This window comes from Pleurodeles waltl, chromosome 12, assembly GCF_031143425.1.
Source record: "Pleurodeles waltl isolate 20211129_DDA chromosome 12, aPleWal1.hap1.20221129, whole genome shotgun sequence".
Lineage (NCBI taxonomy): Eukaryota > Metazoa > Chordata > Amphibia > Caudata > Salamandridae > Pleurodeles > Pleurodeles waltl.
In genome coordinates, this window is record NC_090451.1 from 266,425,755 (window position 1) to 266,444,012 (window position 18,258).

Here is an 18,258-nt window from a genome sequence, read left to right on the forward strand (position 1 = left end):
GGCTGCCCCAAGTACATAGTCTTCCTCCGCTCTAAGGCACTGTCAGGCTTACTGATCGGAGCCATTTCTTTCACTGGTGTCAAAGGGCACTGTTGAAACTGACTATTATTCTGTGGCCCATTCACATTCATTCTCATGCCCTGATTTATATTCTGGCATGATCCAATAACATTCTGCTGTAGCATTTGGGGTCTTGCATCACTGGATCTTGCGGCACGTTAAACGTTTGGCTCCTAGGTGTTTGGACACCCTAAAATCTGGTTAGGATTGTTATTCTGAGAAGGCATAAATCCTGCATTTTGGACCTGATTATCCGGATTTAAACGACATTCACGCTTGCAGAGGTGACAAGGAGTTGACATTTTTTGACTATTTACATCCATTTCTGTACTAGGGTCTATTGGGTCTCATCGACATTCTACCTTGCATTGGATTATGTGGATGTTGATATACACTTTGCATTGTACTGGCATTATTTACAGCGATAGGCATCTGGCTAGTTCTTTGAGCTGCTTTCATCTTGGCAAGCATCAAGTTTTCCTTCAACTTTTTCTTCTTCATCTCTATTTCATCGTGGCGATACTTAGCATAACGCAAAATATTGTCAATAGACTTATTCTGCCAACAGATTAAATGCTGCTGAATCATTAGACTTATCTCTAGCCTCAGTCCTGTCACAAACCTCAATGCAAAATGTCCCATATCTTTTGCCTCTAAAGTCTTCATACCGCTATACTGTTTAAATACCTGTAACAGCCTTTCATAGTAAGCATGGATCGACTCTTTTGGTTCTTGAGTTGTTCTATCAATCTTGACCGAATCAACATCTTGAGAAGGCACCTTCCCTTTCAGGAATGTCATGACCTCCTGATATTTTTTCATCACTACCGGCGAAGGACCCTTAGTTACTACGTTCCTACTCAGTTCTCTCTCGGGCCATCAAACAGCTATTTTACACTCAGTCATTCAGGACGACAATGTCAAACAATGTATTCAAATCAATCCACAACACCTGTGAAATTTTCACAAACCTTTCAACCTGTCAGTACCATTCCACTGGCTTCTCTCTCAACTTTGGAAAATCATTGGTAAATGATGCAAGATCACTTCAATTCCACGGCACATGAACATAACCACCACCAGACACTTCTCTCAAGGGCAAGGTTGTAACACCTCCCTCTGCTCTAATTGGTGGCAGTTCAGCCGAAGGTTTCTTCGCCCTTTTCTTTATCCCCCATTTAGTCTCCCACTTATCTAATTTATTCAGTTTCCTAATGTTCTAAATCAGTTCCCTAATCTGAGTTTTCTATCCTGGAGTTCTCATATCTGCAATGTCCTTTTCACTGGAACACACTTGATAGCTCCTTTGCAAAGCCTTAGTTTTATTTACGTCTACCTCATATTTTTTAGACAATTCTGCCAATTTATCAGGAACCTGGCCCGCTCACTTAGTAATATCCCTACACATGAAGGCAAGCTTGTATTCTTGATAAGTTTCTAGCTGTTCCAAGCCAGGATTTCAAAAAATCATTACATCCAATTTCAACTTTGCCACGTTTAATGTCCTCTGTCTCGATGTGGATGGAAGCGTTCCCTGACTCACTTCTAAACTAATACTCTCCAAAGATAGAGTATTTCCATTTAAGAGTTGTACCCAGTCATCTATCTCTTTTGCAGTAATGCATAGTGTCACCACAGAAATTGTAGATGTGGAATCACTTCCCTGTGCACCATTTCCCAAATTCAAAGGGGGTTCCCATGCAAAAGTGTTATGTGCGGGTATCCGCTGATATGTACCTCTCGAAGTGCATCCTGACATATTCAAAGTTGCATCTGCACTCGCTCCACATGGAGTGCTAGTGCATGTTGGAACTAAAGTAACAAACTCCCTAATGCCAAATTATTTGGAACTCCGCTCTGCCTTTTAGCATTATTGGGTACGGTCAAATTTTACATGTTTCTCCTGGAGCCTTCTGTTTTATACATAGGAGCTACCAGCATATAGTAACTGGGACTGTAGGGCATCAACATCACTCACTATAGGATCAACTGGAACACATTCTCAAAACTTCGCTTCTTAAATCACAGGGTATGCTAGTGGAAGTAACTCCCACAGGACTTAGGGTCATCTTAGTTGTAGCAATCGCGACGTTAGTCCAACCACTACCACCAACAGTCTGATTTCCAAATTCATCCCTAACTTCATTATATGGAGGTGGACGTTGGGAAAGTAACACATCCAAAAGACTATCTCCAGAGCCTTCATTGCTGTCCATACTCCTGTCAGACTTTTTTGGTTTCCTCTCTTTTGGTTTCCGAGTTGTTTTCCTTTCCCTTTCTCTTTCAACTGCATCTGTTGTCAAAGCTGGATACAGTCGAACTCCTATCGTGTCAGTTCTCTACCTTCTCTGCTCGGCATCCCATCTAAAATCTGCATAAGTATGCATAGCTTTCTGCACTCTGCCCTGATATTTTTCATTTTCTCTTGCATGAGGAGTATGTTTCCAAGCATTAAGTGCTTCACACTGTGCAGGTCTAGGAGGTGGCTTCATTTCATTTAACACTCTCCTCAAATTTTCAATAAACCTCATATTAAATGTGCCATATTGTGGGAATCTCAAAGGACAATGCTTTTCTGTGATATTGTACCATTGACCAAGCCAAACAAATGTATGGAGCCCTACATTAATTGCCATATAATGACCTGGAGCACCTTCCAGAGGCGTCACGTCTCCCTCCCTTCAGTGGAAAGTTAGAGAGGTGAGGTGCATAAAGCCAAATAGAAAGTATGAGATCTGTACCGCAAAAGGTCTGCTCTGAGCAAGGGCCAAAGAGAATCGGAATGTCTCGCCTACTAAACCACACTTAAATCTTGTTTTTTCTAGGTGTGGTGACCTCATAACTAAAACTCTAATTTGAAAAAAAAAAAAAAAAACCTACAAATCAATTATAATTAATAGTCCAGTTTTTTTAAGCCTTCGGCACGCGACCTTGATACACCCTCTCATTCAGGAATCTCCAAAGCTATGTTGCCAATGCCAGGATACTCCTTTCGCCCAGTAGCGCTTCTCTCAGACTCTCTTATCTCTTGTGCACAAAAAGCTCCTTGTTCATTAGCCTTCACTCCGACTAGACTGAAACGAACACAAATATACTTTGTTCAAATACACTTTAAATGTCAAACTTGTTGAATATAAAATGATTATAAAGAATAACATTTCTAAAATACTATAACATAGACTTTCTTGCAAACTAGTTTTAAATGTGGCTTACATGAAACATTAACGTCATTGTGCACCTTTACTGATATATTTTCAGTGCACTACATTTAACAATTCATTTTGCACAATACAAAAAAATAACCACCCCTTCTCTCGTTTTAAGCATAATGGCACAGCCAGGTTATGCTATTTCACCGCTCATCTTGTTTAGGAAGTCCTTGATCACCCTGAGCCATCATCCTTGAATACATTCACACCTATGCCAGTGACACACAGGCAAGCTTCAAACATTACATGTTCTCAAAGCCACCCATAACTAACTTTGCTCACCTTGTTGACAAAACTATGTGCAAAAGCTATTTTAAAAAACAAGCATTGATAAATGCAATTTTGCTGCGTTTTTATAGTCAAAGGGCTTTTCAGTTTCAGGAATGCACACAAACCAGTGTGTCAGAAGGTGTATAAAATGCAAACACACAAACAGAGCAGATACAGCACGCAACAACAATGCAAGCTTTTATTACACATACAGCCAATACAGCATGGGCAGCAGCTCTTTCCCTCTTTCTCTCTCTCACACACACATATTATCTCCCTCCTTCCCTTTCACTCTCTCACACACACTCCCCCTCCCTCTGTCTCTCCCTCTCTCTCACACATCCACACAGTTTTCCTTTCCCTGTCTCTCACACTGTCTCTTGTTCCCCCTCTTTATACAGGCAGCAGCAATGAGGCTTCCTTTCACAGAAGGACAGGTGCTGTACATGCAGCAGCAGTAAAAATACCCTTTCATGGAGACTGATCAGGCACGGCAGATCAAAGGGATTAAATAATGAAATTAATTACGGTTGCCACAAAGAGCAGTGTGTTAATCTGACTGATTCACCACAATCTCCAATACACATGCAGGGTGGATCTCCCAGGTACAGTGTCTCTGTTCCTGATGCATACTGCAAGGGGCACAGCAGATGTGTATGAAAGTGTCCGATGAGGTTGAATTTTCAGAAGCCTGCATTTGTCCCTTGGTGCGTGGTAGAGCTGGCTCAGGCTATTCTTCTAGTCTCTAGAGGTGGAGGAGTCTTCGGACTGGCTGGAAACATCCACAATGGGTCTTGGTGGCAACAGCAGGACAGTCCCCTACAGTTTCAGCTGTGCCTTGTCTAGTCCCAGTAAGGCTGGAGTCATATTTTCCTCCTCGAAGAGGAGTCTGGAATAAGAGGAACCTCTGTCAATAGGCGGGAGCTCAAGTTGAACCTTCTTGAGGCACCTCTGGTGGGAAGCAACGTGGAAATGGCATGACAACTTAAAACAAAGGAACAGCAAGAAGAACAGGGAGGAAGGGGTTGTCTTTGTTGAGCAGTACTCATCCTCCATCTTGCAATTATCATTAGAGCTATAGGATAAATTAGCAAAATTACTTATAGGGAACCTTAATACCCCAGTCACCAATAATGACCTCGAGCACATTTTCAGGTCTCAAGCAAACAAATGTTTTCAAAGAATTATACTAGTGCTCACTGCAGGAAATGTTTCTGCACAGTATATTTAATAAAATATTTAAATATGCAAATAGACCTCTGTTGGCTCAAACCTTTGGATATCATTTAGCATGGGGAACCAGTAGGGGACTATCTGGGTGCACCTAAGCTTGCCATAAAGTGGGAATCTGCCTCTAGCAGCAAAGGTTTCACTTGAGGCATGGTGACCACGTAGTTTGTTGATCCTTCATTAAATTTGCAACTTTTTCATTTGAACCCTTATGTCTAACTCCATATTTTCTTGTCTGCAGGCCCTGGTTTGGTAAATCCGATGACTTCTATGGAATATTTCTTTACTTCACCGAAAAGGGACTGGAGAAAGAGGTAGGTAAATGATTTATGAGATGGGTCCTTGGGCCTACAGAATGCAGTTTGGCATCTTATTCATAGTTTTGCATTAACCATTAGCATATTATTATTAGAATGGGTGTTTATATTCTTAAAATACTTACCACCAGGCTTTTTGCATAATTGTCACTATAATTTATAAAAACAGCACAACTCCATTTCCCGAGGCCTCTGCCAAGCCAAAAGGAAATCAACATATTCTACATTCCAATTTCAAGTACTTTTGTAAATGTTATGCATTTGTGAAAGTTAAAACCCGGATGATTTATGGCCTGCTTGCTCTGCAGTTTGGTGGTCCTCTTGCACAGGTTTTCAACATGTGCTCCTGACTAGCCCTTGAAACAACAGAAAACAAGTGCGCATTGCAGAACAGTGAGAAATGCAGTGTTTCTGTTTTAGGGCGCGCTGCCCGTGGTCAGTGACACTGGATGTCAGCTGACATCAAGGTTTCAGACTTTTTCCAGTAGATGTGCTGTCTTTTGGGGCTGGTTTCAGACCAAAAGCTAGACAGCTGTGTGTTCACACCAATGACGCCTATGTTTCCATGACTCCACATACATTGACAGGATAAAGGGATAAACCTCTGCCTTCTTCCTCCGTCATGCCGGCTTGGCCCTGTAACCCTTTGGACACGTGTAGAAATGCACACCAGAGAAACACTTTCAGGAGCTTCTGATATACACCTCCCATAACCTATTTTAGCACCAATTTCCCCTGCTAAGTTTCCTGCTTTGTCTTGGAGCATCTCATAAATTCTACTGTTCTTTGGAAGTCTTTTTTTGTGACGTGTTCTTTTCTGCCTGATGCTTTTAGGTGTTCTGTATCTTCATACTCATTCATCTTCTTCCCTCAACCAAAGCTTTAGAGGTAAAGTCCAAGCAAGGTTCTCCACTTTGATCCCTCTTAATGCCTCCTGGATTCTCTGAAACCAAGATGAAATGATTTCTGACCAAACCTTGACAATTTATGCCCTGCTCCTTTGAAGAGATATCCTTCTGCAAACAGAACGACAATCTAGCTGTCAGCTTTTTTCATTCCTCTGAATACATATTTGTCTTTCCTTTGTCATATTCCTTATCTCGAATTCCCCGTTCTGGGTTCTGACCAGTGTGCTTGGCCATTCCCTTACAATCAATCAGGTTATTAGTTTATCATAAAAAATATACCCTTTTCTGCCCTCACTCAGTCCCTTTAAAAGCGCAGCTCCTTAGGATTGATATGTCGCTCTTGGGTGTATGTCTATCACTTACATTCTGAGCATACTGCAGGTCAGTACATGTGAACAGCAAGTGAAAAAAGTGAATGGAGGCAGGGGCACTGGCCATATGTTTTGGAGTTATTGAAATGTCTGTTAATCCAAGCACTCCCACATCTGTACTTTCAGTCAGAAGTTTCAAATCCTTTGTGATCTTCAACTTACACAGGCCTTTCTGTTCTGGGCCTCTGGTTGGTTTTTGCAGGTTGTTGCTCCCAATTCCAGGTGGTCTAGGAGACTGGCTCTAGGTAACCAGATGTTAACGTAAGTCCTAAATAAAAGAAAGTCATGGAGGTCCCAAGCTGGATTTCAGGCCCAGGCTCCACCAGCATTTTCCCTAAATGCTGGTTCTTATCTCTGATGGACAAAGATCCTGTGTATGAAGCCTGGTTGAGTGGAGAGAGTGTGAGATGGAGCTCCTGACAGTTCCAGATAATGCAAGTTATGGGACTGTATTGAAGCACGTTTGGCACTCACCTTCAAAATCCATCACCTTCCTGCTGATGGATGGCAGTGCCCTTTGTGGAAATTAGAATTGTTACCTTGAAACTCCCCTTAGGCACCCCTTTTCACTCCATTGATCGCCTTAGCTGTCTTTGCAAGTTGGTGCTGTACCCATGACAATATGTGAGCAGAAGAGGGAAAGAGAGGCAGAGATGAGCGCATTACTACGGGGACCTCAGAGGAGGCGACGGTCGGTGAGTGGGGATAAGAGAAGAGTTGTATCTCCCCAGTCCGTGGCGCAGTAGTTCTATTAAATTCCCTTTCTTTCTATCATCAGCCTACCTTTAGGCTGCAAGCACTGCTGTAGACGATTTTGCACTGTTGCTACTGATTTCCTCCTCTCTTTAGGCATGTATCTTTCTTCTTTGTGGCCTCCATCTGAGGGCCTCATCTAGACTGATCCAGTTCATAGCTTGAATGCTAAAAGAAACCATCTTAACTAATCTAACATAATAATTTGGAGAGAGGGCACTTCTCTTTACTCCTACCATGACTATGCACCTTAGCAGCAAAAGGTGGCAGTCAGGGGTCGAATGGATTTTTTTTTTTTTTGCAGCTCTGTTTCTTTCAAGAAGGTTCCATTGTCCTTGCTAACCAAAATTCTGCCACAGACGTTTGTGTGACACCAGCAAAATGTTTCCTGAACCTTAAGTGATGTTTTTGCCAATAATATATACACATAGTCCTGGGAAAACAGCTACAGCATTCATTTGTCATGAAATTGAAAAAACTATATCTTGCTGAAGGCAGACTTGTATGTGAATATTTTGAAGCAAATGCTTAACACGGCTACCCTTTCATCACTTTGTAATTTTAAATTGCTCCTGAGATGCCGCTACATCATACATGCCAACAGACCTGATTCAGATGGGACTGGCTTTGTTTTAGCTGTCTTTCGCCTCAATATTGCCTCTGTTCCAATTTCAGTCAATGGGGAAAATAAAATCCCTCACTTTTATTTTCATTATCTCCCTTTTTCCTGCTTCAAAATGTTAGTGTGTATGCTAGATTGATCCACTGAATTGTTGATATGTTTGGCTTTTTCTCAGACTCCACAAGGCTTGTTTTAGTAATCACATACTTTCGAAGCCTCATGAAATTGTAGTTACAAGGGATGCTAAATTATGGGTAGAACCCCACAATCTTATGCCAGCATTATCATTTCAGTATTCAACTCTTGGCCATGAATGACATCTAGAACCAGGAGATAGTTTAGTATTTTGGAACATTGCCATGCAGTAAGTGTTATACCCACTAGCACCTAACTATAGTTGCGGATTTAAAAAGTTGGCCAATGGTAACTGTGATTATTGTACGATATCTTTGACAGGCACATTGTTTTCAACCCACTAGCCATTTTAGCCCAATGTAAAATAGGCAATAGGTGTTTAAAGTGTTGCAAGTAGAATGGAGATGTAGAGAGCCAATCCGTCCCTATGTGAGGGACACTAATGTCTCATGCACCCTGATGACTAGGCAGAGGGGAGGGAAGGGTTAAATAAAGTGGATATTAACCACTTTAGGTCTTTTCCCAGAAAGAGTCCATGTGTATGGCGTGCCACTGTTCTGTCTGTGTGTTGTGGGGGCCTGCCACTTTATAGTTGCAGTGAGGATCAGAGCCTCCTGTGGGTACATAAGGCTTTTGCCTAATTTCACTGCAGTCTGCCCGCGTTCACCCACCATCTACCAGCCCTACAGGAAGGGAAGTATGGGCACTGAACACATGGCATTCATGTGCTGGGGGACAGCCTGCGGCTTCACCTGACACAGCCCCTCCTGGGTGCTGGGAAGTGTGTTGTTTTACTGCCACTGAAGTAAACGCTAACAAGGGGAAGAATGGAACATCCTGATAAGTGCATCCACATGTGGCTAACAGCAGCCACAGCACCCACCCTGTGCTGATTCGGCCCTGGGGGCCCTTTACAATACAAGATGTGGTGTTTTCTGCCTGATATATGCCAGTAAAAGTGACTCCTCTAGGTGCTTTGCTATCTCTGTACCACCCCACACCAGAAACGCACAGGAGCAAAAACAGCCAGTCTGTTTTATCATCAACTGGGCGATGGCATGTCCGACGACCCACAGGCCACAAAAGCCAGCCACCAGCACTATTGCACATGCTTCCTCTGCCTACGACCCAACACTTCCACAATGGATGATATCATTACTGACCTCAAGGGGCACACTGTTTTTCAAAGCTTGACCTGAATGCGTTACCACCAGCTACTGATAGACCTGGCCAGCAGATTAATAACTTTTTCAACACATCTGGAGTTAGCAGGGTACAAGCGTCTCAACTTCAGAATATCTTCAACAACCTAGGTATTCCAAAACCAATCCAGAAAATGTTGCTAGGTATGGCAGGCATTCTCAACACTAGTGATGATATCCCCATACACTCCACGAAGCTGAATAAACATACCCGCCTATGGATGACACCAAAAAAAATGGTGGAACAGGTTCTCGCTCTACACAAAGACGAGTGCTCCTTCTTTAAAACAGAGTACTTTGGATATGTCTTTTCAAAAGAAGGCCTGAATGTAAACACCCACAAGTGTGAAACAATTGAAATGCTACACTCCTGTTCTACAGAGCACAATGGAAGTGAGGCTCTTCCTGGGTAACTACTGCGGCAGGTTTGTGTCCAAATTAGTCACCCTGTCAGAGCCCCTGAGTGCGCTGACAAAGCCAATGCCTGTTTCGGATTGAAGAACTCAGGCAAAAAAGCATTTACCGAGATCTAAAAATCACTGATCTACAACAACACATTGGCATATTTCTACACCCAAAAGATATAGATAAGAGTCATGTAGGGCTGGGTGCCGTTGTAGTCCATAAACAAGGTCTTCAGACACCAATCACTTTTGCAAGCAGGGCAATGACCCGCAGTGAGAACCAGTATGACCAAACAGAGTTGGATTGCCAGGCTATTGAGTGGAGGGCTTATCACTTTCACCGGTAACTTTTTATGGGTGCGAGTTCTGAGTTAGAATGGAACACAAGCCCCTTCTCCACCTGTTTGCCCACACATCTTAACAACACACACAGAGGTGGATGGTTCAGCTTCAGTAATACAACTTAACTCTCCAGGCTAGGGTTCAGCAACCCCACAGAATGCCTATGGGAATACCTGCAAACACCCAGACAAGAGACTATCTCATCAGGTGATGACAGCAAATAGTACATTCACCTGATCACACAGGGAGCACGCCACAAATCCATGACTCTAGAAGAAATTGGCACTGTTTCTTGGGAAGACAAAATGTATGCAGAAAGCTGTGAAGGCAATGCAGAATCACAGGTGAAAGGGCTTCCTGTGAAACTCTCAATCATGGAATTCAATTGATAAACGAATGCCTATGGAGCTGTGAAGAGAGAGGGAACCTGAATGCCAGCGATGGGGGCCTTCTTCTGCGAGGATGATGCATCATGAAACCTAGGACACTCCAAAAGAGGGTAGTGGAGTTGGCACACCAAGGCCACTAGGGGGTTGCCAAAACAAAGTCACAGCTGAAGGAGAAATTGTGGTTTAGAAGTGGATGAGGCTGTAGAGGGCATGGTAAAACCATATCAGGCCTGGCAGCTGACTGGGAGAGCTAGTCACCCAGCCCCCATCCTGACTGAAGAACCGTGCAGAATACCATGGTGGAACTTCAGCATAGACTTTGGCAGCTTCCCACATGGACTACTACCCATGCTACTGGGGGATGTACACTCCAAGTTTCCAGTGGTTGAGCTTAAAGCATCAATATCCTAGCACAACGTATGCCCTCTGTTGGAAAAAATATTTGCTACTTTCAAAGTGTGAACAGAAATTAAAACAGACAACGGGTCCCCTGTTCCAAAGGTTGCTTCAGCAAATACCTGGACCACCAAAAGGAAAATTATGCCACAATGGCCACAGACCAGTGGGGATGTAGAACGCTTGATGTGCACCCTCAAAAAAGGCACAGCATATTGGAGTGTGGAGCAAGGAAAGGATGTGGAATGGAGTCTCCACTATTTTTTGTGAATCTACTGCAGCACACCACAAGGCACCACAAAATGCTCTTATATGGCACCAGCATTTAGGATGCCACAGTGGAACACTATTCCTACAGGAAAGGGGTGGCCATCAGCTTTTCCAGACATTACCAAAACTCAACACCGACGAAGACAGATGAAGGAGAATGAGACAAAACCGAATGGCCATACTCTCTCCCATAAGCACAGAGACAAGGGCCTGATTTAGATCTTGGGGGACGGAATACTCCATTACAAACGTGATGGATTTCCTGTCCGCCATAACATGATCTCAGTAGTATATAATGGGATCGTATAATGGCAGACGTGATACCCATCATATTTGTGATGGAGTATTCGGTCAGCCAATATCTAAATCAGGCCCTAAGTGTATATCCGAGACCGGCACACATGGTGAAAGTTTCAAACATAATTTGTGAGTTCTGTTGACTATCGAGGAAGCCAAAAGCACAATGGTTTTTGCATACCTGGGAGGGAAAAAAAGTGACCTCCAAATTTTCATGAGTTAAGAAGATACCTTCTGTGGAAACCATGAAGAACAATGAAAGATAGATGCCAAGTGTCGCTAAAAAGCTTTCCACTGGGAAAAACATGCACAGTGCCTCACCACAGTCTGGGGAAAGATGGTCGACTCCAGTAGACCCAAATCAGGGGCAACCAGGCCCCTCTGCTGCAGAAGGAAAAGTCACTGACAGCACTCAGACAAGACTTCAGAGCCTAAGGTACGACTTGAGACCCAATTCAGGCCCCATCCAACTGTTAGCTTGTCGGTCCCTAATAAGTAAACTTCCAAGGGGACGCGTATAGGTCGATGAACCTTTTGACGGGCGTAAGATGTTCTTACCATAGCTCCAGGACAGAAAGAATAATCAATACACAATAATCATTAGTCAATCAATAATCAATGGAGTCAGTAATTATCACACACCATGATCTTTCAGCCATGAATAACCACACCTTTAATAAAAGTTTAGTAAGTTTATTTCCCTTATATTAACAATGCTAAAGTCATGTAGAATAATCTCAATATCAAATTAAACACATATAAGAGCAATACTGGTTGACCAAAGTGATGGAAGAAACGCAATCTAATCAAGGCTTGAATCACAACACATTCTAAGGCAATGGTACAGATCAAAAGCAGAGTCCGCTGCAATAGTGATATGGCATACATAGAACTCAGCAAGATAATTTGTCAAATATTAGTCCCTGTAATTTGTCAGATGTAATGTGAATACCCTCATCTAACCCAGATGAGCATCAGCATGTTGGACTTCATGCAAAAAAAATTAGAACACAAATTTTGGAAAAATATCTAACTAAGGAACTATCAAAACAGCGCAGCTGGTACCTAGAAAGAAAAGGCATAAAAATGCAATTCAGTCACATTGTCATATCTACCTATCCGCAGTATGAGTCAGCAAGCAGAAACAGTCTTCGTCCTCATGTTATCAATCGATCAGCAAAGCATCAGGCTCTCAGTCAGAGAGTATGAGCCCAACAACAGAATCCCGGACCTCTTCTCTAGTCTCTTCTCTCAAAATCTGCATAAATCTAATCTGAATCTTTCTCCTCAGTCACGTTGTTACTTCAAAGTCACCCAAACTATCCCCTAATTCCCTATTGGTCAGTTAATCATACGTTATTACTCTACCCAATAATTTTCCCATACCAAATCTGTTAAATCTAATATTTCGCCCTTCAAACGTCGTTGATTGGTCTGTTTTACGATGTTCTCATCATCCGGCTCATCAGCTATCAAATTTGTTGCATCTTCCTCTCCAGTCAGTGTCTTTATTGTTCGCATCCTGCGAAAGAACCTCTTGTACACATTACACACAGTTGTTAAACTTTTAAGGACACTGTCTCCCGTTAGTTGATTCTCATGGAAAGCTTCTGCTAAGCATTTGTAACAAGATAATGAACATTTCACAGTTAATTCACTCTGTCAGCATTTTGTTTACCGCTAAGAAATACAGCTTCTGCATGAGGACTAGCAAAACTAGGCCAAGATACTCACTAAGTTAGGGCCTACAATTAATAAGCTATAACATACTTCATAACACTGAATATGACATATTACTACATTAATCTAATAGATTGTCAATGTTTCCTAAGTATTAATCATAAATTAGTAAATTTCGTGAACATTGGTGGCCATTCTTCGAGGTCACAATTTCAAACATGTGCATTATTTTTCTTTGTTATTTCATTTTCTACATAATTTATTATTCGAAAAACACATAAACACTCATTATTAAATTTCTAATTAAGACATTTGCTTCAGCAATCCCTCCTGTTGTGACTAAATGGGTCATCACACCAAATTTACCACCCACAATTTTATAGCTCTATTTCTTCAAACTTTTGTCCCCACCGTGCCTTGAGTTTTCCCTGTAAATTCTTTCCCTTTTCTTTTCTACCCTCCTCAGATTCTTCTTAGACCTCTTTATTCTAATTCTTTTGCATAATTTGCATAATCCCCATATTCCTAATAGACAACCCACAACAATTAATATTCCTTGTATAATTTTCAACAGCACCCCATTCCAAATATTACTAAGACAATTTCCCACCATAACAAACCCCTTGCCCACCTTTTCCCAAACACCTGGCTCTTTCAATTATTTCAAATCACTACTTGCGTTAGTCAGATTAGTAAGTAAGTCTCTTATCTCTTTACTCTATCCACAGCCAATTCAGTATCTATCAGAAGTATAACCCCTGAAAAAATTGTCAGCATGTTATTCACAATAGTAGACAACTTTTGAATCTTGATCGAATTCAGGATGACTCCCACTGAAGGAATCACTGCACCAAATATATCTCCCACTATTGCAGAAGATGACTCTCTCCTCTGTCACTTACGATGCAATTTAGTCATTTTCGGAAACTTTTTCAAATCCTACATCTGGTAAATCTTTGGGAAAACTATCCCCAAATAACATGTCCCATACCATCGTCTTGGAAGATGGTAATAAGCATTAAGTCCACAAATCTAATATATTCCCAAAATCGCAGGGTCCTGCCCATTCAACATAAATGTCCATTTACTCTGAAACAAAAACACATTTCTACATTCACTCGTACCCACAAATGAAGTGTCAGTGCATGTCCTAGGCCTATATACACAAATCTTCCCTACCTGTTGCGCATCTAAAGCTAATTTCTCTTGTGTTTTAATTGCACTATAAGCATAATCATTCTTGTAAGTTCTTTTCTCTAAGCCTTTTTCTACTTTTCCCTTCAGCGCCATTGTTCTGTCACCCGTATGATCTAAGAAGCTTTTCTCAAAAGGTGTAAGCAAGCATGTCATATTGTTTTTATGCGCATATGCTGTGCCAAACGTTAAAGTAGGTTCAAGGAATCCTCTAACTAATACTATGTCATTATCCTTAGCCACACTACTCAAATACCTAATAATAGGAACAAACGAAAACACAACATCGTGATTAGAATAAAAATACTGAATATACTCCTGGATATAGAATCTTGTTAGTAACAGACTACAACTTATCCTGTTTGTTAATGGAAGACTATGATAGGTGACTCCTTCCTCGACTGATGAAGGAATCTGCGTGCACACAAGACAATCCTTTGCATCCATTGTCTCAACATACTCACTCAACAAGCGATAGAAAACGTTAGAAGAAAGTTCTTGTCCATTAGTATAATCGTGCAAATACTTCTCATCTAGTTTCAATTTCTCCACAGCCGTTAATGTAGTAGTCTCAAAAGCAGAAGTATTATTGGCTCCTCTTGCATCAAAGACAGACATTTCCACAATCAATACCATAAACAATATTCCACACATAATTGCCAACACAATGCTCATATATTTACAGCGCCTAGCATCTCTAACCTGCTTATCATAATCAGCCATGATCTGTAAAGAATCAGAAAGCAGAAATAACTTAGAAAAATTGCAGCAAAAATTAAAAATAGACCACTCTTCTTTCAGCAGTTCAGTTTCACTTCCAGGAACCCTTCTTCCTTGTCAAAATCAGTTAGCAGCTTGTCAAAATCAAGTTTTCAAAAAGTCAAATCAGGTTATCAAATGTCTTTTCTGGTTACTTTCAACAGTCTCTTTCTCAAAAATGTTTTCAAATTGTTTCAACAGTTCAGTTCATGAATCTTCTTCAGGTCACCTCAAAATATTGACTTGGAACTTTCCTATCAAAACAAAAAGACACAAACTCTTGTTGCCATTCGTTTTTTAGTTGCATATGCCCAGTGAGGACCTACGTATCTTTGACTTGCTATTCTCTTTCTTTTCAACTTTCGATCACCATTTAGCTCTCCTTCACTTAGTTCTTCTTTTCTCATAGTATCTACCTCTTCCTCTATTGTTCATCCGATAATCACCTCCTTCCTTTTCTCCACTTGCAATTTTGGCCACTTATCTCCTTTCAATGAACCTTTGGTCAAAATTCTCTTCAAGACTGACCTTGAATCCTTTTCTTTTTCTGTGGTGTTTTCTCTTGACAGACCTGCAACAGGTTCAGGAGGAGTCAGATCACTTTGACCTTGATCTACCTCAACTCCTTTCCCTTCTGGGTCTGGCAATTGCTCTGTTCGCCTCTCGGAATCGTCTGCTTCTGGGAGAACCCCCTCTGTACTAGGCTCTCCTGCTGGTTCAGTTGAGATAACTTCTTCAGCACCCTCCTGGAGGTCTCCACCCTCGTCTCTCACAGGAATGATGGAACCGTCTTCAGTGAGCTCAGGTTCAGCTTCAGTTCTTCCTTGCTCCTTTTCCGGTGCTTTAATTTGTCTCACAGTTGTCAGTACTCTCAACAACGCTTCTTCATGATCCAGTGGACATGCCACTTTCTTTGTGTGACTCGCGTGAATCCAGTGTGGGATCCCAGCACACTTCACAGCAGTCGTAGTAGTTAGGACCACCTGATACCGTCCCTTCCAACGCGTCTCCAAACATGCCTTTCCCACATGTTTTCAGACAACAACCCAGTCACGAGCTCTCAGGTTGTGCCCTGGGTCATGGATCGGTGGCAGTTGGGTGGCTTCCACCTGCTGAGAGAAAGAGCGGACTACATCAGCCAAACCCTTGCAGTAATCCAACACCATATCATCTGTAATGTTGACAAGTACATTGGCTGGTAATGCTGGCAACCTCACTGCTCTGCCTATGAGGATCTCATGGGGCAACAATACTGTCTTCCTATCAGGTGTGTTTCTCATTGACATCAACACCAGAGGCAATGCGTCAGGCCATTTCAAATTATTAGCTGCACACATTTTTTGCAATTCTTGACTTCAAAGTGCCATTCATCTCCTCCACTAGTCCTGATGCTTCAGGGCAGTAACTACAATGCAACTTCTGTTCAATGCTGCACACAGTAGTTTAATCACCTCATTATTGATGTGTGTTCCCTTATCTGATTCTAAAGAGATCTGAAATCTGAAATGCAGTATCAGTTTCCTAAGCAACAGTTTCACTATTGTGAGGCTATCATTTCTCTGTGTGGGGTACGCTTCAATTCAGTGACTAAAGATGCACACAGTCACCAACACATATCTCAAACCTCCACACGCGGGCATCTCAATAAAATCCAATTGCATTCTGCTGAATGGACCTCCTGCTCTTCCAATGTGGCTCAAATTAACCACTGTCCCTTTCCCTGCATTTAATTGATGACAAATGACACAACGATGGCAAACTCCTTCAGCTGCTTTTCAAAACTGATTGGTTTAACCCCAAGTTTAGACAGAGGAGCCATGGCATCCCTCCCAATGTGTGCCTGACCATGATAGTATCATGCCATCTGAGACAACAGGCTGGTTGGCAAAACCAACTGACCCTCTTCAGAAACCGACAATTCATCCTGTCTTTGAACACATTTCATTTTGTTCCATGAACATTTCACCTCTTTGTCAACATTACTCTGTAAAGATTTTAACTTTTCTAAAGTGTCAATTACTTTTAATGCAAAACTCGTACATGTGGTGTCTTCTTCAGGTAACAATTCCCACTTGTCTTTGAATGATATACAGTTCAATGCGCAAAACCTTGCGACTTGATCCACATATCCATTCCCCAATGACACACAGTCGTGCAATTTTGGATGTGAACTGCATTATACCACGGCAATTTCTTCAGGCAGTTGAATTGCATATAACAGCTCCTTTGTTCTCTCACCATTTCTCACTGGCGACCCACTAAAGATCAGGAAACCTCTCTGCGACCACAATTGACCAAAATCATGAACTATTCCGAATCCATATCTGTGTAGATAGTGACCCTAAATCGAGTGGAAACATGGCACGCCCTAGTAAGAGCAACCAACTCCGCTACTTGGGCAGAATACACTCCTCAAAGCCATGAAGCTTCTAAGGTACCTGTAATTGTGCACACAGCATATCCTGCTCTCAGTGTCCCTGTGTTGTCTCTCAGACAAGAACCATCAATGAAGACCATTTGGTCATTTTCTTCCAATCGGGTGTCTCTAATGTCAGGTCTCGGTTTTGTGCATAACTCAGTTACTTCGAGACAATCATGTTCCACATCTTCCTTTTTTCAATTTCAGTAGCATCACTTGGAAGTGAAGTTTCCAGGTTCAGCACTGTACATCCTTTTAGTGTCACGTTTGGTGCACCCAAAATGCTCGTCTCATACCTAGTCAACCTAGCACCAGTCAAGTATTGGGTTTTCGTCCTTGTCAGTAAAATCTCAATCGAGTGAGGGACCATTGTAGTCAAGGGATATCCCATCACCACTCCTTCACACTGTGAAAGACTTTGACCAACTGCGGCAACTGCATGCAAACAACCTGGTAAGGTTGTTGAAAAATATGCTACTGGGCGATGAGCACCTCCATGGACCTGAGTCAAGACAGACAATGAACATGCATCACGCTCATGACAAAACACTGTGAAAGGCTTTGTGTAGTCAGGCATACCCAACGCTGGAGCGCTGCACAAATTCTCTCTCAACTCAGTGAACGCTATCATCTCATCCTGGTCTAGTACTATGGGATCAGTGGCATCCTTATGAGTCAGTTTTTGCAATGGTTTTGACATTTTTGAAAAATTTGGGATCCATTGGTGACAATAGCCCACCATTCCCAGGAACATCCTGGCATCTCTCTGTGTGGTCGGGGGACTTATCTTCATTATCATTGTAATTCTCTCTCTGGATATTTTCCTCGACCCTTTCTCAGTTTGGTGACCCAAATATTTCACTACTTTCCGGCAGTACAAGCAATTTCAGTGGAGACACTTTATGACAACGCTTTCCCAAATGATTGAATAGGGCAATCAATGCATACTTACACTCATCCCTAGTCTTGGACGCAATCAATAAGTCATCAATGTATGTACCAGAGTCGATTGGAAAGGCAATTCTAATGAC

At 42.0% G+C, this 18,258-nt stretch overlaps 1 protein-coding gene across 3 annotated transcripts in view; it reads left to right on the forward strand.

Annotated features, from left to right (window-relative positions):
- ADCY7 (adenylate cyclase 7) overlaps positions 1 to 18,258 on the forward strand; it is a 601,636-nt gene that overhangs the window by 522,655 nt on the left and 60,723 nt on the right. For all 3 annotated transcript variants that reach the window (XM_069215519.1, XM_069215521.1, XM_069215522.1), the window contains one exon: positions 5,011 to 5,083. In XM_069215519.1, the coding sequence (XP_069071620.1) occupies positions 5,011 to 5,083 (73 nt within the window). The remainder of the gene's footprint in view (positions 1 to 5,010; positions 5,084 to 18,258) is intronic.